At 42.9% G+C, this 20,045-nt stretch overlaps 1 protein-coding gene across 1 annotated transcript in view; it reads left to right on the forward strand.

The window, feature by feature from the left end:
• Nucleotides 1-12,673, forward strand: part of dnah9 (dynein, axonemal, heavy chain 9) — a 118,232-nt gene extending 105,559 nt beyond the window's left edge. Inside the window, exons 74-78 of the mRNA XM_070990066.1 lie at nt 566-736; nt 5,115-5,297; nt 10,031-10,284; nt 10,372-10,507; nt 12,169-12,673. Of these exons, the coding sequence (XP_070846167.1) occupies nt 566-736; nt 5,115-5,297; nt 10,031-10,284; nt 10,372-10,507; nt 12,169-12,396 (972 nt within the window). The 3' untranslated portion in view covers nt 12,397-12,673. The remainder of the gene's footprint in view (nt 1-565; nt 737-5,114; nt 5,298-10,030; nt 10,285-10,371; nt 10,508-12,168) is intronic.
• Nucleotides 12,674-20,045: the final 7,372 nt, after the last annotated feature.

Raw genomic sequence — 20,045 nt, forward strand, 5'->3', positions numbered from 1 at the left:
TGTTTCTGTATTAAAGGCCAATATATTTTCCATCAAAACTTTCATCAGGACATTATGATTAGAAGAGCTTTTTTTTATTTAATGTAAGTGCCCCACAAAAAGCAGTCTTTTTCAGTGGAGCTCCCACTTTCATCTGCACTAACTTGAAAGCATATTGATATTCATTATGGACCAGCAGATGGAAAATGCCACATTTCCTTCCCCCTGTTATGGTCATTAACAGTCTGTCAATTGATCCTGAGTCTTTGTATCTCACCCAGAAATATCCCATCATTTATATGGTTCCATTCTTGTCCTTTGTCAGCAGTACTACAGACGGAACACCTGAGAGGAAAAAAGGGAAGTGGCGGGAAGTAATTGGAGTTGCCAATCTTCATGCTGTTAACGGGGTTAAAGTGGAAATATTGCCATCTTTAGGTCGCGTGTAAACCTCTTTACAAACAGGATTTTGCTCAGGCTTCACTTTTAAACTTTCTTAAAATCCTAATCTGAGGTCCAAACAGAAATCCATAATCTGGGTCAAGGTTTTCGATGACAGTTCTGACGCGGATTTCTCCTGATCCAGTATATTGACGACTCCCTACCGGCTGAATCGCCCTACCTGTACGGCCTTCATCCCAACGCCGAGATCGGCTTCCTCACGCAAACCTCAGAGAAGCTTTTCCGCACGGTGCTGGAGATGCAGCCCAGGGACGGAGGCGTCGGTGAAGGCGGAGGGACGACGCGTGATGAGAAGGTAAAGACGACAAATCTGTAGATACAAGAGATAAACTGATATGTGGCTCGGCTGACGGCACATCCTTTCATCGTGTAGCTCTGATGTGATGGACAGTATTGAAACATGCATTGAATGCACAATGCATTTAGATGTCTCATCCAACCAATAGTCCAAAACCCAAAGATATAAGGTTTACTATGACATATGACAAAGAAAAGCAGCAAATCCTCACATTTGAGAGGCTACAGTCAGAGAGTTTGTATAATTTTTGCTTGAAAAATGATCAGTTATCACAATAGCTGCTGATTAATTGTCTATCGATGAACTGATCGGATAACCGACTAATTGTTTCAGCTCTAACCGGAAGATAATTTTGGACGTATGACGTATGTTTAATCGATGAGGCCTGAAGTGATGTCAATTCAGTTATTCTTGCAGAAGCTTTTTTTTGCCAGGACAAAAACAAATGTTGCATCATAAGTTGAGACAAAACTTATTCCAAACCCTGTAGGAAATCCCCATGAAATCCTGTGTGCTCAGGGGGTGCTCTATCATTATTCATTGGATTTGTGTGGCTAGTTTAACCCTTATGTCCATCAGGACTTTAATGTGGTCCCAAAGACTCCCAAAAGCAAAGTCTTCACAGCTTTGAATCGACAGTTTGACCTGTCAGACATTTCCTCTTTTTTCTTTTAGTAGCTGTAAGTTAAGACTTTTCCTCTAGCAGTATCACAGTTCCAGCTCATTATTCTTTATATAAATATTATATTAAATAAGAGAGCAGGCTCATTGAAATAAAGTTCAAAGTGATGTATGAGTGTGATATCCACCCGCCAGGACTCGGACATGTTTTTATGGCTGCACCATTAACTCAGCTAGAAACATTCTAGATGTCTTAAGTGTTGATTACACACACATTCTGACCAACATCCAGTTTGAGAAAACTTCGGGGTCTCCTTATAAAAATCCAGGTGCGTGGGTTTAAACAATGTCTGGCTGCGCAGAGTGAATTTGTGAGGCTAAGCCACTCGCAGGTCAGTGAAAGTGTCAGTGTAAGGGGGTAAAAAGGTGGCATTTGAACTCGTGTTATGATTCTGATGTGATTTTCTGTCTTGAAAAGCCTTTCACAGAGTCGACTGTCTCACCAAACTCCGGGCCCCAGCGCCAAATCTTAAATGTGTGATGACAACAGGTGACATTCTCTGTAGCGGCTGCACGCTGAACTGAAAATAAATTGCAGACCAACTGTTTGGGGTCTCTGACAGCACCCAGGGTGATTTTTACAGAGATAGCATTTTCTGGTGCATTTTCTGGTTCAGCACTGTTCTGAAATAAAGCTTATTTGAGTGTAAAAGCTCATACAAATTTTCCGTCAGAGAAAGTGCAGCCTTGCACTCTCCCTCAGCGTCACTTTTTGTAATATCATAAATAAGGGTCTCGATTGTCTGAGCGTTAGCTTGGTTAAAAAGTCGTTTACGCTTATTGTTGCTTGAAACGTGCCGCAAAAGTGAGTCATGTTCCAGTGTGTTTTAACTGATTTCACTTGTAGAATGTGCTTTTATAATGAGGGCTTGGTTACTTTTATGGTCTTTTGCATGAATTAAAACACTATTAATCCTAATGATTGCATTTTCAATGCAAAAACAGTTAATTTCTGAATTCAGTCAACCTCCAAATCAGTATTTCAATGCTGTGGGGGTTTGTTTGTTTACTTGCTTTTTTGTTAGCCTGATAGAGAGTAAGAAAAGGAGCTCCTCTATGGCATTTAAGTACACACAACAGTTTCTGAGAGTTTTATTAGTAATACTGCTTATTAAGTATCAACCAGCTTAGCTACTGTTAAGGTAGTAACTCGGGACCTCAAAGTAGAACAGACTCAGAGACCAAATCAACCAAAGGCACTTTATTCCAAAGTTTGCTGGCGGTTAAGATCTGGAGCCGGACAGGCTGGGTGGTGAACAGCAGAGCAGGGCACTGGATAAAACGCTGGAGACAAGCGAGGATCAGGGTGTAGCAGGCAAACAGGAGACAGTGGATCTCAAGCCCAGAGGCCTGTACCATAAAACTGGATTACGGCTTAGCGCGATAACTTCAGGTTTAACCCTGGCTTTTCGGTACCATAAAGGTGGCTTACTTTCTATCGGGCTACGTTGCCGTGGTAACCTATGCTGAACACCTAACCTGCTCCGGAGCAGGATAAATTCAGGATAAGAGCTCAGAAGGTATAAAAGCCCCACCTACTGACCAATCAGTTCTCTTGGAAAATGGCCTGTCCGTTTTATGAGAACCCGGTGGATCTTGGTGCACAGCTTGTGCGAAGAGCACTCAGGCGCGAGAGAATATTTAGAGATCGCTGTAATCCGTTCGAATTGTCTGAACAATCACTGTGCGAAAGGTACAGGTTTTCGGGAGAGGGGTTACAATACATCTGTCTGCTGCTGGAGCCTTACATCAGTAATGTAACGCACCGCAACCACACGCTGACAGTCCCGCAGACAGTGTGCATTGCACTGAGGTTTTTTGCCACAGGTAATATATTTCTTAGTGATGTTTGTAATTATTATGATGTCTTTAAATCCCTCGTTGGATGGGTTACAAGCAAGCCACAGATAAAATGCCATTAATCAATTATTTGTTTAAGTAAATCATGGATTGATTCATTCATTCATAGGTACTTTTATGTATTCTGTTGGCGATGCCGAAAACCTCGGGAAAAACACAGTATGTAGAGCTATTCATAAAGTCGCGGGGGCCCTGACTGAGCTTGTCGATGCATTCGTGGTGTTTCCCGGCCACCTGCCCACGCAATGCATCAAAGAGGGCTTTTATGACATCGCAGGTAAGCAAGGTTGATGTGTAATTTGCATAACGTAGACTAAGCCCTGGGATGTTTGCCGTTGTATATTGTATTGTATAGCCTCCAACATGTAGGCCTACATATACATATGCTACATGTATAAGATATAGTAAGTGTACTGACCACTTTGAAGTATATTTTTATACTTGTGTTTGATTTGCTCCCATGTTCTCTTTGCTCCACTCGGGTTGCATCTGAAATAATAAGGCTACAATCACATGCCATAACGAAAAATTTCATACACACATACATTTATGGAACACACAAATGTTACTGTAGTCAGATATACAAGTGCAGTCATAGTGGGGAAGTAATATTATAATTGCACTAACTTACGCATTGACACAGTCGGCGATTTTTTGCCAGCAATCCTTGCGCCGTTTGGCAGCTGCAACTGTGTTGCTTTTTGCCTGGATTATTGATTTGTATTCCTCGTATTTATTAATTATTATTGTTTGCTCCTCCGTAGTGAAATATGCGGCTCGGGCTGATTTTTCCATGTTTGCGATTGGTCGCATGCAGCAAACTCCGCCCTTTTTATGTGAGCGCGCACAGATCTAGATTGGACAAGCCTGAATTGAATTAGTGAGTTGATAGCCGGCTTTATGGTACCGAAAATCCGGAGGGTGGATGTCTCGTTAAGTGAAGCCCGATAAGTAAGAGGAAGCCCGGCTAGGTTAATCAAGCTTTATGGTACAGGCCTCAGGTAAGTTGGGATTAGCCAGGTTCAGCGAAGCGTAAAGTGAAGGAGTGGGGTTCATGTTGCAGGTGTAGTTGATGAGTGGACTGGCAGCAGGTGTGTAGGTGAGTGAGGAAACTAATTGCCACACCCTGATTGAACACACACACAGCAGTACAGCAGAAACACCAGAGATGAGAAGAAGGAATCCTGCTAGACCTTCAAAGCCACTGCATGTTGTGTGCGTGCGTGTGTTTCCATTCCTCAGTGTATTACGATGTGTGACCTTTCTGGCTCAGAAGCCTGGATACTCCTGTCTTAACTGATGACAGCCATGCAGAGCTTACCAACGAGGCTCACTTTGTATTCAGCGCGCTGAGGAGCTGCCAAACCCAGATCAGATATTTGAACTGAAAAATCCATAGATATGATGACCTCATATCCTTTGTTCGGCACCTAATCCGTTGATTGATCGCTAATGCTGGTTGCCTTGGGAAAATGTTGACACAGACGTTAGCTTTCATCACTTACCCGCAAAAATATGATGTGAGCATTGATTTTCTGGAGGGATTAGACTGTTATTGAAAACAAAGAGCTGCCTTGCAAAATAGATCTTCATGAATATTTATGGAAGTGTCTATTTCAAACTGTAACAGTTTCTCAGGCTGTCAGTGTCGGCAGTACTGAGTTTATCTGACAACCCCAATCAGTCTATTATTTCAAGTATTCTGCCCCGCTTCTCTGTTTCTTGTCCTGAGTATCTTTGATTGTAACAATGAGATGGATCAAACAGCAATTTGTACTGCCGATTCACTCGCTCACTCCCGGACACACTTGTTCATTGCCTCGCACATTATCAGGTGCGTGCGGTGCTGGAGGAGATCATGGAGAAGCTCCCGGAGGAGTTCAACATGGCAGAGCTGCTGGGGAAGGCAGAGGAGAGGACTCCCTACCAGGTGGTGGCGCTGCAGGAGTGTGAGCGCATGAACCTCCTCACGCAGGAGATCAGACGCTCCCTCCAAGAGCTCAGCCTGGGACTAAAGGTGAGTCGCCTGCAGTGATAGCTTCCTTTGTTTCAGTCAGTTGTCAGAGGAGAAAATTATCCTCTCACATTGTTTCATAATCATTTGAGTCCCAAAGAGGTCAGATTATTAAACAAAAGAGCAAAGATAAGAGAGAAATCAGATGCATGAATTTCAAAATAAAACATCCTATGCAGAATCCTGATTATATATTAGCAATAAACACAATTAAAACAGAAAATAGTTTAACTATGTATGCTGCTTGGTAGAGTCACAAACATCAAGAAAAAAAACATGTTTTATCTTTCATATGTAAAAAGTAACTGGAAAATATCACATAAATGTTATAGAGCAAAAAGTGCAAATGCAAGTACAAGTTGAGGAATTCTCCAAAAACACCTGTTTGGAACATTCCACAGGTAAACAGGTTCACTGGTAACAGGTGAGAGTATCGTGGTTTTCTTAGTTTTCTTTAGGCGTCTGATTTCAGTGAGTAACAGAAAAACTGATGAGTAAAACAAACGCCATTCTAAAGAATGTGCAGCCTTTGGTTTTCAGTGGTCTGAGAGTATTTAAAGCTCATTCATTCCTTCTGGTCACTGCCATTTGGGGGCAGTGGGTTGCTGTAAACACGACGCAGACTGTGAGAGTTAGCAAACAGTTGCCTATTTTCACATTCAGCAACATTAGCATTCGTCTGGGGTCGTGTTTCTGGCCACCCGACTAATGTTAAGTCCAATATTCACTCGCCTTTTAGCTCTGTTCAAGCATGGAATTGCAGCGGGGGATGGAGGGTCACTGTCCCTCTAATTTGTGAAATGTGGAAAACTCTCCCAGATTTGTAATGACCAGATATGTCATCAGATCTTCAAAAAGCCGACAGAAAGAAGCTTTTTGTTCCCATTAATATTCAGTATCAAACCAGCTGGATGTCATGTGTGTGGCTCAGGAGTGCAGGCCTTTTTGCCTTTTGGTCACTCTTTATCCTCCATACACACATCTCTGGTGATCTGTGTACGGTGAACACAGTGAGTCACACATCTGGACAGGTGTTTTTCAGAGGAACAGTCTTAAGGCTGATCTGAGTTTCAAAAAAATGGCTCTGTCGTTGATTTGTCATTAAACTGTGTTGGCCAGGTTATCATCGTGTTGTTTGTCAAAACAGCACTGGGTACTTCTTTACTGAGCATCCAACATGTTGCCACTGGTAAATAGAAAGCATTCAGTCATGCAAAACCAACATGACGACAGAAAGAATTAAAGGCGTCAGGAGAGCAGGACCCCGTGAAAGCTCATCCAATGTGCTGTTGACATGTCAGTTAGAGGCAGGTGCTATGGCGAACCTGTTAACGTTTGCTCCGCAGTGCTGACTCGTAGTTTTCACCAGTGGAAGCATGCCAAGATGTCATATGGCTAATTGTTAATTTTAGATAAAGCAATTTTGGCATGCATCTTTTTTTTCACATGTAGAAACTCAATTTCAAGCGGTCAAAACTGATTCACTTATATCTTGAATTTGCTTCTTGATATCACTAATTCCTTTTTCACTGCTAAGAATAACGAGTTCAGATGCAGGATCTACAGTAGAATTTCCACATGTTGAAAAGAGACGAGTGGAAAATGCAGTTTCCCATTTCAGATACCAACAATTGCATTTCCTACACATCCATCATACCAAGAAACCATTTCAGATGTTCTGGCATCGTACTGTTAAAGAACCACAAAAGCTTTGGTTGACCTGAAATAGGTGAATAAATGACCATGTTCAGTTGTGATATACAGCCCAGATTACCATGCTCATTTCAGATAGGTGCATATGTCACAGAAGATATCTACAACATTTTGACTAGTTTCCCTTTTTGATATCTCCAGTTCAATCCTGACTAGCTGTTAAAGGAATTGTTAGAATTGAGTTACCGTTAGTTTTTCAGATATCTGAAATAGAATTCTAGATATCTGAAATTACAGTCTTACTAGTCACAATTCCAAGATGACATATCAATAGTTTCATTTTGACAAGTTGTAATTGAATTTTAGATATCTAGAATTCCTTTTATGATGTCTGTAATGTAAGAATAACTGGAGATATCTACAATGAGCAAATGTAACACAACACAACAAAATACATTTTGGCTAATGAGTTATCATTAATTAGCATTGCGTCTAATCAAAATTACATTGATTTTTAACACATCAGAGTTGAATTATACATATCTGTAATCAGGTTTGAATACAGGTCAATGGTGAGTAGTCACAGAAATCTGCAATAAACATTTCCGCCATTAAGAAATTTATTGTTGATATCAAGAATTAACATTTTGTGTATAGTGAGAAATGATTTGGAGACATCTTAAATTGGAATTGCCATTAGTCAAACATGTGGAAATGTTGGCTTGGAATTCTAACTAGAGAAAAAGCAATGTACCCACAACGCCTAAGACATAAAGACGTCCTCTGAAAGGGTGAGTCACACTGAATGATATCAGTCAGCATCAAGACCATGGAAGGTGTGTTTAATGTCAGATTGATTTTTGACTGATATTCACCTCACGCTGTATCTCTGCCCGTCCCCCTGTGGAGGCTCTGTCCCACTGACTGTCCCTGATTATTAGAGACCATATCTTATGATTCCCTCATGGTTAAAATGCCATCAGGAACAATGAGTTAAATTGCGGAGGAGTACGGTGACTGTTTCATTCCCCACCTCCCCTGTAATGTTAATCATATCCAAAAGGGGCTCATTTCCCATTTGGTTAGGGACTCCCTCCAACCACCTAATCACCCCTGGGTGTCCACTGATGAGAACCGCTGGCTCAGCAGGGACGGCGCTAAGAGCGCAATAACTTAAATGTAAAACAAATGAACTTTGAGTGAACTGTCATTCAAAATCCACCACAGAACCCTCAATTATTCTCGGCACCTATGATTCACACGACGCTGGCTCGGCTGCTGTTGACTCTGACGCGCTGCCACATTAGCATTCCTGCATAACTAAACCGTCTTCTCCGTCGTTTGTCAGAAGCCCAGTCTTCGGAATGACTCAGAGATCTGGCTCAAAGAAAGGCAGAAAGGAAAGAGACGTCTGCGCTCTGTGTGTCAAGCCTGACTGAGTCGTGTGTTAACAGCAAGCAAAAAGAGAAAGATGGGGGAAAAAATGTGTAAAAGCGTTTGTCAGGAGTTATGAGGCTTCGATCTCCCGACACTACAAGCCTCAATAAATCGGTTCAGTGATTTAAAAGCCATGTAGACTATTGTACCAGCAAATGGAATCATATTTCGTCTTTATAGTGGAATAAATAGGAACTATCAGAATGTTGGCCTTGGTGAGATGGTGCAGCTTCATAGTGTGCCGCGGCTGAACTGACGGATCAAGATTATTTTGAGGAGTGCTGCGAAGGTGAAGGGTTCATGCACAGATGTAGATCAATCTACGGGACCTTATCAGCGTCATAAAGAATTGCTATGACTGTCACACAAGGGTATCTACACATCAGCAATACATCTGCTCCGGTATCAGTGGGTGAAGGACACCGCTGTTTTCACTCATACGCCGTCTCATAACTCGTCTCCTGGCCGTCTTACAGCATGTTTCCTTATCTGGCATGGCGTGCTCGTCTCCATGTTTACGCATGCATCAGTAGTTTCGGAGGGCCTGTTACTGTTCAACACCTTATGCGGCTGGGAGTTGTCACCTCCAATGTTTAGCCGCTGAGGCAAACGGGAAGTGACACGTTGAACTCCTGGTTCCTTTTCTCTAATGAAAATTCACAAAAATAAGAGGCAGCGTCTGTCAGCGGCGGAGACAGTCGTCCTAATTAAAACCGCTATTATCCAGATGATCATAAAGAGGGTAAAAGCATAATTATTCAACAGATTTTTCAGCTATCCACAAGCAGCCTGTTCATCAAGGCACAGCAAACACTGGCATCTTCACATTATTGGAGTAATAACATTTATGTCTATCTGAAATGAAATTGCATGTTGTTTTTCGGCTAAAGATCTTTGGGTTACATGCCCTGTGCTCTCCTTTGAACAAAATATAAATGCCCAGAATAATGAAATGTTTATTTTATAGTCAGACACACAAGAGCCACAGCTTTTGTGGTGTAACCCACATTAGCTTTCCAGCTAATGTATCCTTTTAATCTGCAGACATGAGGCCTCTCAGTGCAGTGGAGTTTAAACTCCATCCTTCAGCGTTGGTCGTACTCCCAGTTAGCGATCAGTACAGCAGTGCTCTTGCTGACATCACCAGATCACTGTATATATGTTTATTCATTGTTACCGAAGCGTGGCGAGAGCTTTATTTCTAAAAAGCCGAAGGCAGCACTATTCTGCTTTCTGAACTGCCCCACGCTGCCTCTCTTTAACTTTCAGTTTGGCAGTCAAACACAGCTTTGGTGGACCGGTGGATTTGCTCACAGGGATGAAGAAACTCCACGAAAATCATCAGATGCATCAAATTTAGCTCAGTTAGCCTTTGCGCTGTCAGCCAACTATCTTGACGCTTTACACCTTTGAGGAAACGTAAGCCATTGTAGATTAGCATAGTGCTAGCACGTTCCTTGCCCGCCTGATGCAAGGACACAGATTAAATTCCACTGCATCCCTTTCTGGTGGTGCGTTAAATCAGCATTACTGATGTTTCTTCCTTTCAGCTACACAAAATATGAACAGTAAATCTGAAAACTTGAAAAAGGAATGATTCATTCAGACACAGAGTGTTTTCCTTTCCTGTGGCCCCCACCCTTCAGGGAGAGCTAACCATGACCGGTGACATGGAGAACCTTCAGAATGCTATTTTCCTGGACATGGTGCCCGACAGCTGGACCAGGCGGGCTTACCCCTCCATGTGTGGCCTGACTCTGTGGTTCACTGACCTGCTGGCCAGGATCAAGGAGCTGGAAGCCTGGTCGGCGGACTTCGTGTTACCCTCTGCAGTGTGGCTGGCTGGCTTCTTTAACCCACAGTCCTTCCTCACCGCCATCATGCAGGCTATGGCTCGAAGGTAGGGCTTGCGTGCCTTGGGACACAGAGGGTTGAAAGGTAAAAGAAAGCACTTGAACCATTAAATCTCCCCGTGTTTGAATGACAGGAATGAGTGGCCTCTGGACCGCATGTGCCTGCAGTGTGACGTCACCAAGAAGAATCGCGAGGACTTCAGCTTGCCGCCTCGCGAAGGGGCCTACGTACACGGGCTGTACATGGAGGGTGCACGCTGGGACACGCAGGTACATGAGTCATTCATTGATTTCTGTGTCGAGCTGACTGTCACAGAAGTAGCAAACAGCTGAGCCTCCGGGGGAAGGCGTGGATACAGAAATCAAAAAACAGTCCGCTTTGATTCACAAGCAGCTTACACAGAAGTATTCCACTCCCAGTGATGGATGATAGACTAGCACGTGAACATAAGGTGAGTTAACCTCAAAATGCATCTTTAAACTGAGTCAAGTAAAGTAACTTTGATATTTTGCCCCTGAAGGGCCTCCGCATTCCCTTTGTGGCTTAATTTTCTGCTTTGCATCCTGCTTGCGTTCGCCTCTCGGAGCGCAGCGCATTACTCAGCTTCCCAGGGCTCTATCTGTCTACATACATACAGCTACTGTATATGCGCCCAGCTTTCAAGGAGCATCCCTGTAGACTTCTTAATTAGGAAATGTGCAGAGTGTGCACTTGAACACTTAGATCGCCCTTTAGAGGAGTGGTTCCTTTTTTCTTCATTAAAGTTGGAGACGCAGGCAAATAGACAGGCGGACAGACGGGCCGGGCGGCTTCTCCTCACAACTCCGCCGCTCTCCTTCTCCTCCTCCTCCGCCTCCCTCCTCGCGTCCTCCTCTCAGCCCCAAGGCCAGGTCTGTGCCACGGGCTGGGAGCAGCAGAGAGCGAACGGGAGAGAACGCGGAGCTCCATCTGGACACAGCAATAAAAGTGAAAGATTTATGATAAACTTACTCATCTATATTAATGAACCTTGCATTTTATTCAGAGGGGTTTCAGACATCAAAGGCAGCTCCATAGTGTATATGATAAACACCTTGTGTGCTGCTGAAGAAATGCAGACATTACACAGAGGAAGCCTGTGTGTTAATGTGACGGATACCATTTAATGGTGATGAATAATCAATACTCCAGCTTTTTCTAATACTTTTTATTCTCTCAGTGTGTCCTGAGATTATACAATAAAGATAGATTTCTGTTTACCGCCCTAGCAGCGTATATACAGTGTCATTAAATTAAATTATATCGACACTCAATGAGCCCACACGGCCTGCTTTAAGATACCCATTATTTGTATTTACCAAAAGTTTATCGGTATTTAACGCCTCTTTAAAGTTTTATAGCAAACGCAGATGCAATTAGGGCTTTGTCCTCTGAGCTTTCCAAAGTCATCAGGATTTACATTCATTCCTGAAAGTCACTGTGCATGCATGGCGAAACTTCTGTTTGTCAGGCGCTAAGTGTAGGAGGATTAATTAATGAGACAGACCACTCTGTTTCAGTGTGTTTATAGAGTGTGTATTCTAAGGCAGGGCAGCTTGACTTCGGCTCAAACTCTGCTGACTTTCACCACTTTTTCAAGGGTACCACAATATTGTGTTCTGCAGACTGGAAGTCTGACGCCGCTTGTGCCAACTTAGATTAGTCAAACATCTCTTTTTTCCCCACCTACAAAAGAACATTATTAAATGCAGCCTCAATGGCAAGTACAGAGCCTGGACGAAGTTTTCACCGCACCTCAAACTAATTTAGAACTTCCTTCAGCTCTGTGAGATGTTTCTGTCTGTGGTTGACTGGCTTGTCATCCCCCTTCACACCTCCCTCCCTCCCTCCCTCCCTCCCTCCCTCCTTCCTTCGCTCTCATTTCCCCTTCCAAACTGTCTTTTCCTCTCAGACCGGCCTGATTGTAGATGCCCGCCTGAAAGAGCTCACCCCAACCATGCCAGTCATCTTCATCAGGGCCATTCCTGTGGACAAACAGGAGAACAGGAACGTGTACCAGTGTCCGGTCTATAAGACCCGCCAGAGGGGACCCTCATATGTATGGACCTTCAACCTGAAGACCAAAGAAAATCCGTCCAAGTGGACTTTAGCTGGAGTGGCCTTGCTTCTGCAGATATAGCAGGAGTTCAAGAGCTTTATTGTGGTGATTGGGGTGCCAACAGGGTCAAGAGTTAGATTCAGTTTGGACCAGATATTTATTGGAGAAATAATGCTGTCTTCTTACAAACATAAAGGTTAGTTCAGGAGTTCATCCTCACTCAATTCAGTGCACTCAGGGATTCTGCTGAAACATCTTACTCACTCTGGTAAGACCAGTAGCTCATGATGGCTGCTGTAAGCTAATGTTAGCAGATGTTTGCTGCATGATTACAGTCAGTTTACTTTTAATACGTCTTGCTACTAAGTTTCAGCATGTTGCAGTTAAACATTTCACTGCTCTTATCACGGAATGTGTACGTGATTTATATCCTGAGGTTTTTATTTTCTGCTTTAGTTTCATTGAGGGGAGATGTTTCTAGTTTGCTGCTTGTGGAGACGTTTGAGGGACAGACAGACAGCTGGAGGCATTAGCAAGCTACTTTTTGGCAGCTTTAACTAGTTTGCTTGTACTTCAAGAGGGTAATTAGTGTATTAGCAGGTACAAATTTATGAATTTCAAATCAGGGCAAAACCTTTTCAAATATAGAGACAACGATTATGAGAGAAACAGACCAAATTAGGACTTGCAGAAAGCCAGCCTCATGCAAACACAAAATCTAATTAATCAGATTTTGCAACTTTAAAGATTCCTTTAATATAAGTTACTTTTCAGTGTCTGTATTAGAGCAAATATAACAGGATCGACCAGCAATGACCAGCTTTGATGGAAGAACGTCTTCTGGATCAGATCATGAAGGGCAGAGCTCAGTGCTACTGTAGGAAAAAAAGACATTAAACTTCCTTTTCAACAGTCAGTTTCTGCTGATATGTGTACATTGACACAGGTTGTAATAAAACACTAACACGACCTCATCAAATGCTCGGTCAGTGTGCTCTGTGAGATGTCAGGCAGTAGTGGTCAGCTGGCACTAAACATGCCAGTTGATTGGCTCGCTCGTGTTAGTGCTAGCTCAGTATCAGTGGCAGTTTGTGGTCGTCCCTGGACAGTCTCCCTATTCAACCCCCTCTGTAAACCACTGGACTCAAAGAAATGTTTGGAAATGAACTGTGCCATATTCTGTGATGACAGTTTGGCCACAGTGACGACTGCTGTGAAAGTTACACGTTTCACTTTACATCTCATTATAAAAGCACATCTGATCTCCACAAATGCTGCATCTTTTTTTTTCTGTTCGCCCAAATGAATTTCTGGTGTCACGTCCAGTGGCATGAAATCTCTGCACCCACCCACAGGAAATGACACATCACACCTCAAGAGTAAAATTACCTTTAAATGCAGCTTTCTGAAGCTTCAGTGCTTGTTCAAATCGCCCATGACTGGTTGGTGGACTTTGTTTGAGCGGCTGTCTCTAAGTTGTTAAAATGCTAATTATCTGTACTGTATGTGTTTGAGGATAAAATTTAGTCATATCATGTATGTGTGAGTCACTTTATGAGGAGGTGTTATAAAGCTGAAGCTGGTTGGGGAATATCACAGAATAAATTTAACTATTGGGTGATTTCACACATTTTAGCTGGTTCCAAATCTGTAAAACTACCTACACTAAGTGCACATTTTGTAATAAATTAATCATGTCTTAACTGATCATATACAGTATATGTTTGTATCTATACGAATAACTTTACATTACTTTCCACTTTCTTCCAGAAAACTTTGCGAATAAAGATGCTTTATCTTTCATTCCAGATTGTGCATTTGGTTTTATTTTCACACACTCTACAGTACATCCCATTTTAGTGCCAGTATTCAGTCATTCTCCTATCTCCTGTTTCCAGTCTCCCCATCCAGCCTCTTCTCTTCCAAGTCTTTAGACCAACTCTCTCCCCCTCTCTTGCCTCCTCCTTCCACTTTACTCCTTTCTTCCTCCCCATTTCAGATTAAGCAACCCTCTGCAAAGCAGTGTCACAGAGATATCCCTCAACAGCATGTACATCAGATGCGCACACAGTAAAACCCAGCTCTAAAAAAATCTCCCCCCTTTCTTCATTCCATGTTCTCTTCTGTCTCAGCCCGGTTTCCCTGGCGTCTCCTTTATCTGGTTATTGGAGAGCCTTAACAATGCGCTCAGAGACAGAGAGGTGAGGAGGAGGAGCAGCTGAGGGGAAGTGGGAGGAGGAAACCAATGATGCAGGGTGAGGCAGTTTATGTAGAACTTCCAAATTATACTTTCAGGTGGCATTATTAAAATAGATTCTGCCTGTGCACCCATGCACAGTGCCCTTGCAGCTGCAGTGTGGAGACATTGTGTGGCCTGTAGTGCAGCAGTGGTGCTGCAAAAATGTTCCAATGTGTTGAAGTATTACTAACTCATCTACTACTCATCTACTCATGCTACACCCCAACACCCTAAGTTACTGTTACTACACCTTTACACCAGCTTTCTGTTCTAATGCCACATGCATGGAGTTGGCAATGATAACGCTGGCAGAGTTACCACTTTTAATTACATTGAAACAATCAGTAGGTAGTATTATTCAGTTGACTAAGTTAAACTCAGACAGTTGGTTGAAAACTCCTGCAGCTCAGATTCATATTTAATGTTCCAGGCAACAAGTTGTATAAAAAGAGCCCAGTAAAAAGTCTTCATAAATGCATTTGACCGCCACATACATGGGAGGGAGCTAAAAGAGTGAGTCTAAAGCTATATGTCCCAGGCATCCTTAGCAGCTAATGGTCCATGACTAAGACATGGACATCGTGTCCCAGGGTAGCTAGTTAGCCCTGTGTTGTGAACGAAAATGTAATTAAAACATTAAAACATTTGGATGCCTACTATAGAGCAAGTCACCTTCTAACTTTAGCATGCTAAAGTAGCCACATTGACAATGTTAACATGGTGGCGTCATCAATTTACAGGTAACATTTGACTAATCAAGTATTGGGCAAATCAAAATTTAGACTTAATGATGGCACTGGATGAAAAGTCAGAAGATCACAAAGTTCTTGCATTAATCTGGAGGGGAACATGTACACGCTGTAGTTAGTAGCTAGTTAGTCTGGCATGCTAACAAAAGACACCGCTCTCCAGGCTCTTAAGCACTGGAATGTGTGCTTTATTCATGCTCGTGAAGTGGTGTAAGGCCCAGAAGCTGAGCTTCTCTTTGGACCAAAGAGTCTTCCAACCTCCCCTGCAAATCAGCCGCTGTCCTGGAGTCACATGAAAAGCCAGATGCAGCTCTCCAGAGCGGTTAATGATGGGGCTTTGCATACTACAGCAGCCACAGACCCCTGGTCTCAAAAGGCTAAAATCAGCGTGGTGTTACATATTTCATATTTGTAGGTAATATGAGTGTTCTTGGCATGCTACTGACGAGAGAATGCTGGAGTTGAAGGGGGGAAAATCTATCAAAGGGTTCATGCTCAGAATGGAAAAGACGGTACCTTTAATCATCGGCTTGTGTGAGACGTCAGGCGGTTGCTAGGTTACAGGTCAGTGCAGAGAAGCCTCTCATGTGCATGCTGTAGAGATGCCTTGGTGTGTGTAATATGTAAGCATGCAGAGTCCTAATTTGAGTGAAATGTGATAATGTGATTGCAGGGCTGAACAATAACCGCGGAGATGATGCTGTGAATTCCCACTGTTGTTCTCTGAGCACATGTGCTATCTGCCATATCATCCCTCACATGTTCTATTTACATAGAATCCTCCAAAGCAGCAGGAAGGCAGTCTAATCAGCCTGTGGTCATTTGGTGTAAAGCTGACTGCTATCACCACTTTCGATCAATTTCTTCTTCTTCTCAGCTGAATCTTCGCTACTAAGCAGCCACATCTGTGCTGTTTTTGCACCACACTGCCCAGAGATCACTTGTCAGCCAAACAGTGTGTCCGCCGTGCCTCCCCAAAATTCACATCACACTCCTTCTGACTGCTGAGAAATGTGCTGTCGTGACAAGCGAAAGCGCTGCCAAGACACCTCGCTAGCAGTAATTTTCACAACAGGCGTGTGAAGTGCTGATAAATAGCACAATGTTGTCTCAGCCTGTAATTCTATCTAAACCATTCTCCTCACTGCTCTGACCCAGAAGAGTCGGCAGTGGCAGAATGGCTGGATTAGGCGCTCACAATCCCGGCGCGGTATAGGGGCCTCGGCTTCGTGCTGCCTCTGGCTCCTCGCGTCCCGCCGCAGCCAGCAGAGTCAGCTGCTGTGCAGACGAGCTGTGAGAGGAGCAGTTTTTGGCTGGGGCTGGAGACTGGGGTAATTGGCTTTGACAGAGCTGATGAGTTGCTAATTAAATGTTTATCTGAATCTGGCATCTGTCGTAAAACAAATGTCTGTTAGCTGCCTACAATCTGTGGATTATCACAAATAACTGGGGTTGGGTCCTGCATGCATGGAGATAAGCAGGGAGAGGACGGTGATGTGGGGCATGTTTTGAGCAGTCGGGTGGAAACTAGTCACAGCAACAGCACCTACTGGGTGAATGATAGGAGCTTACTGGCAAAATAATGGCAATGATTATCTGCAGCCACATTCAAGCTGGCGCCTGTGTACTAACACACAGTGACTGGTATAGTTGCAGTTATTCTTATCTGATGTAGAATTTTTAATCTATTAAGATCATTTTGAAATTCGGTAATCAAAGCCATTCTATAATTAGATTTTAGATATATTATGAGAGCCAGTTCAGGGTCAGTAAAAAGATACATCTCAGAAATGTCTGCCTTTAATGTGGTGTTCTGGATAAGCTGCACAGCCTGCTGCCTTCATTATTTCTTCTGTAAATAAAACGTATTTCAAAAGAAAACTGTCGTCAAAGACGTCTGTGGATTATCCAGAGTCACGCTGCCTGTTTCATTTTTTAATGTGTATGGATGTTAGGTCACCTCCCCAGCTTTCAGTATCCTCTTTAGTCCATTTATATGGTGCAAAGTGCTGAAAGCAGTCTTCTCAAGCTCAGTATTTAATGCTGGCTTACCAATAATTAGTCAGTCCTGGGATCTGCTGTGATGAGCAATGGCTTGAAATGTGAGAGGAGATGTGATCTACAGAGGCAGCTTTAGTAGGAGACGTTTGAAAACAATGAAGCAACGATGACAGAATGCAGTTCTCTTCTTGCTAATGAGGAGCAGCCCATTTTTCATATTGTACGCAGTGATGAGCAGGATATTTATCGCCTGTACTGCAATACAGAGCACAGTGCTAAGCCGCAGCAAGCTGTTTAAGGTGGAATGAGCAGTAGTCTAACACAGACATGATGGTTGATTTCACAACCAAGCAACAGTTTCCTTTTCCAAATCAACTCAATGTTGAAGTGCAAGGGCATCATTTCAAAATCCTTTGTCTGCCTCCCTCTTATACTTCCAGCTTGATTTTCTTGGAAGAGTCTGACCGTCCAGCAGCCATGTTCCAGATGAAATCTGAGCTGATGAACATGTTGATACGCTCATGTGAGTGGCCTTCAGGTATCACCTCACTTGCACAGCGTTAACCTTAACGAACAGTGAGAAGCAGGTGGTGCAGCGAGGGCTTTCAGGACTTCTTTGTTCTGGGTTTTGCCTCTCAGGCTACACACAGTCTGTATGCATTCGTGTGCGTCATAACCATTTTCATCATATTTTGTTATTTGCTGAAGTATGAATGCTTTCATTTTACAAGATTTTTAGATTTAGACCTTCTCTTGTGCTTCTTGAGTTTGCAGACCAGAAGTGAGAAAAGACCGTTTATTTATTGAAACTACAACCTCTGATTGTCACTGGAAAACTTTCTGACGATCACAACTGAAAGATTTCTCTCTACTTCAAATCCCGACATGACAATCTCTCTGACAGTGCTCGCTGACGTTCACCGCAGGGACTGCAAAAGCAAGGGACAAACCGAGAGCTACAGAGAGCCCAAACTAAATATTTAACCAACAAAATAAGCCCTGTGTCCCTGGATCATGTTGGCATTAAAAGTGGAAGAGACAGGTAATGAAATACATTGTTAGAGAGGAGTATGTCATATGAGATGTGGAGAGACAGTTTGAAAACTGCTGATTATTTTATGGAAAGCCCTTTCCTCGACCAGTTTCCTCTTCTTCCCTCCGCTTGAGTTGCAGTGCTTGTCTCAGGCTATCGTAGCCATCTTACCTCTCACGCTTCAGCTGCTTTCCCTCCACAGATTCTTTTTGATTGCAGATTCATATTTTCATTTAAATGCTGATGGGCGAGGGGATCAGTGTAAATTGGAAACCCCAACTTATTCCACTTTTTTCCTGTCCTTTTTTTTCCCCCTTGTGTGTTTGTGAAGGAGGGCAATTGCAGGCGCCGTTGTTTGCTGTGAGAACTGTCGTTCGCACCCATGGATTGCCATGAATTTCAAAGAGGTCTGAAATTGCGCTGACCAGCATTAAAGTCAGCCATATTCATTCAGATGTCAAATTGAAGTAGTGCCCTGGCCAACACTGGTGCTGTATATCATGGTGACAGTGTCAGTTAAGGAAGTGGGTCAGGCTGTGATATAGTGTCAGATAAGGTGTGAGGCCTCTACCTATGTGAAAGCAAACCTTTACAGTTTGGAGTTAGAATTATACTTTTTTTTTTTTTTTTTTTCCAGAAAGGATGTTGACACACCACGCACCTACAGTGGCGGTTATAAAGAAGAAATTGAATTGAAATACTTCTTCAAACTGTTTTAAACAATCTGTTTTCATGTTTAGCAGCAAAGCAGGAAGTACCATCACGTTCTCATACTGGTACAAAAGTCTTAACGGTTAAAGAGTCTAGAGATTTAGCATTGAATTCCCATAAAGTTGGGGGAGTTACGTGAGACAGATTGAAAGAGGCTGGTCAGAATCAACGTAGCAGCTCTGAGATACATTAACCGTAGTAACGATAATGACATTTTAATGACTAGTACAAACTGTACCACTGACAAAATTAGGATGGCTTTGTGACAGCTAATGTCAAAACTGACCACATATGAAAGATTAATGTAAAATTAACACATAAACCCGCATAATGCCTTCAAGTTTGATCATTTGCTGTGGCATGTTTATGACAGGGTATGCTCTCGGTTAAAGTCAAGTTGTCATAACAAAGATCGATCACCTTATCTCGTCAAAGATCATCTCCAACAATGTCAGTGGCACTAAAACTGACATAATTGACCGAATGACACTGAATGACAACAGTCATAAACATTGATAAAGACTCCTTCATGGTTTTGACAGGTGTCTTGTCAGTCCTATGCACAACACTTGAAATAACACGGTACCAAACTGACCTCAATAGACCATATCTACTGTAGAACTCGCCGTTGTCAGGGGCGGGGCTTGATGACAGGCAAGCCAGGCAGTTGCTTGGAGTTCCTGGCCACTTATTTACAACAATGATTATTGATAGGCCTGGGCTTTCAGGGACCTCTGTTGGTCCCTGGACCTCACTTTGAGAACCACTAATATTTTTTTTTCAGTATTCATCTCAAATGCCCCAGAAATTGTGCATTTATGTGTGCAAAAACTACATTTTTGCAGCATACACAGATGGTTTGGGGGCCCCAGGGATTTCTTGCTTGGAGCCCCAAGAGACCCTAGCAACGCCACTGATCGGATCGTGGTGATGTGGTTGACCAGTTTTAGAAGCAAACACACGACACAGATGTCAAGGAACATCAAGGAACAATGTC

This window comes from Chaetodon trifascialis, chromosome 21 (genome assembly GCF_039877785.1).
Source record: "Chaetodon trifascialis isolate fChaTrf1 chromosome 21, fChaTrf1.hap1, whole genome shotgun sequence".
In the NCBI taxonomy this organism is placed as follows: Eukaryota; Metazoa; Chordata; class Actinopteri; order Chaetodontiformes; family Chaetodontidae; genus Chaetodon; species Chaetodon trifascialis.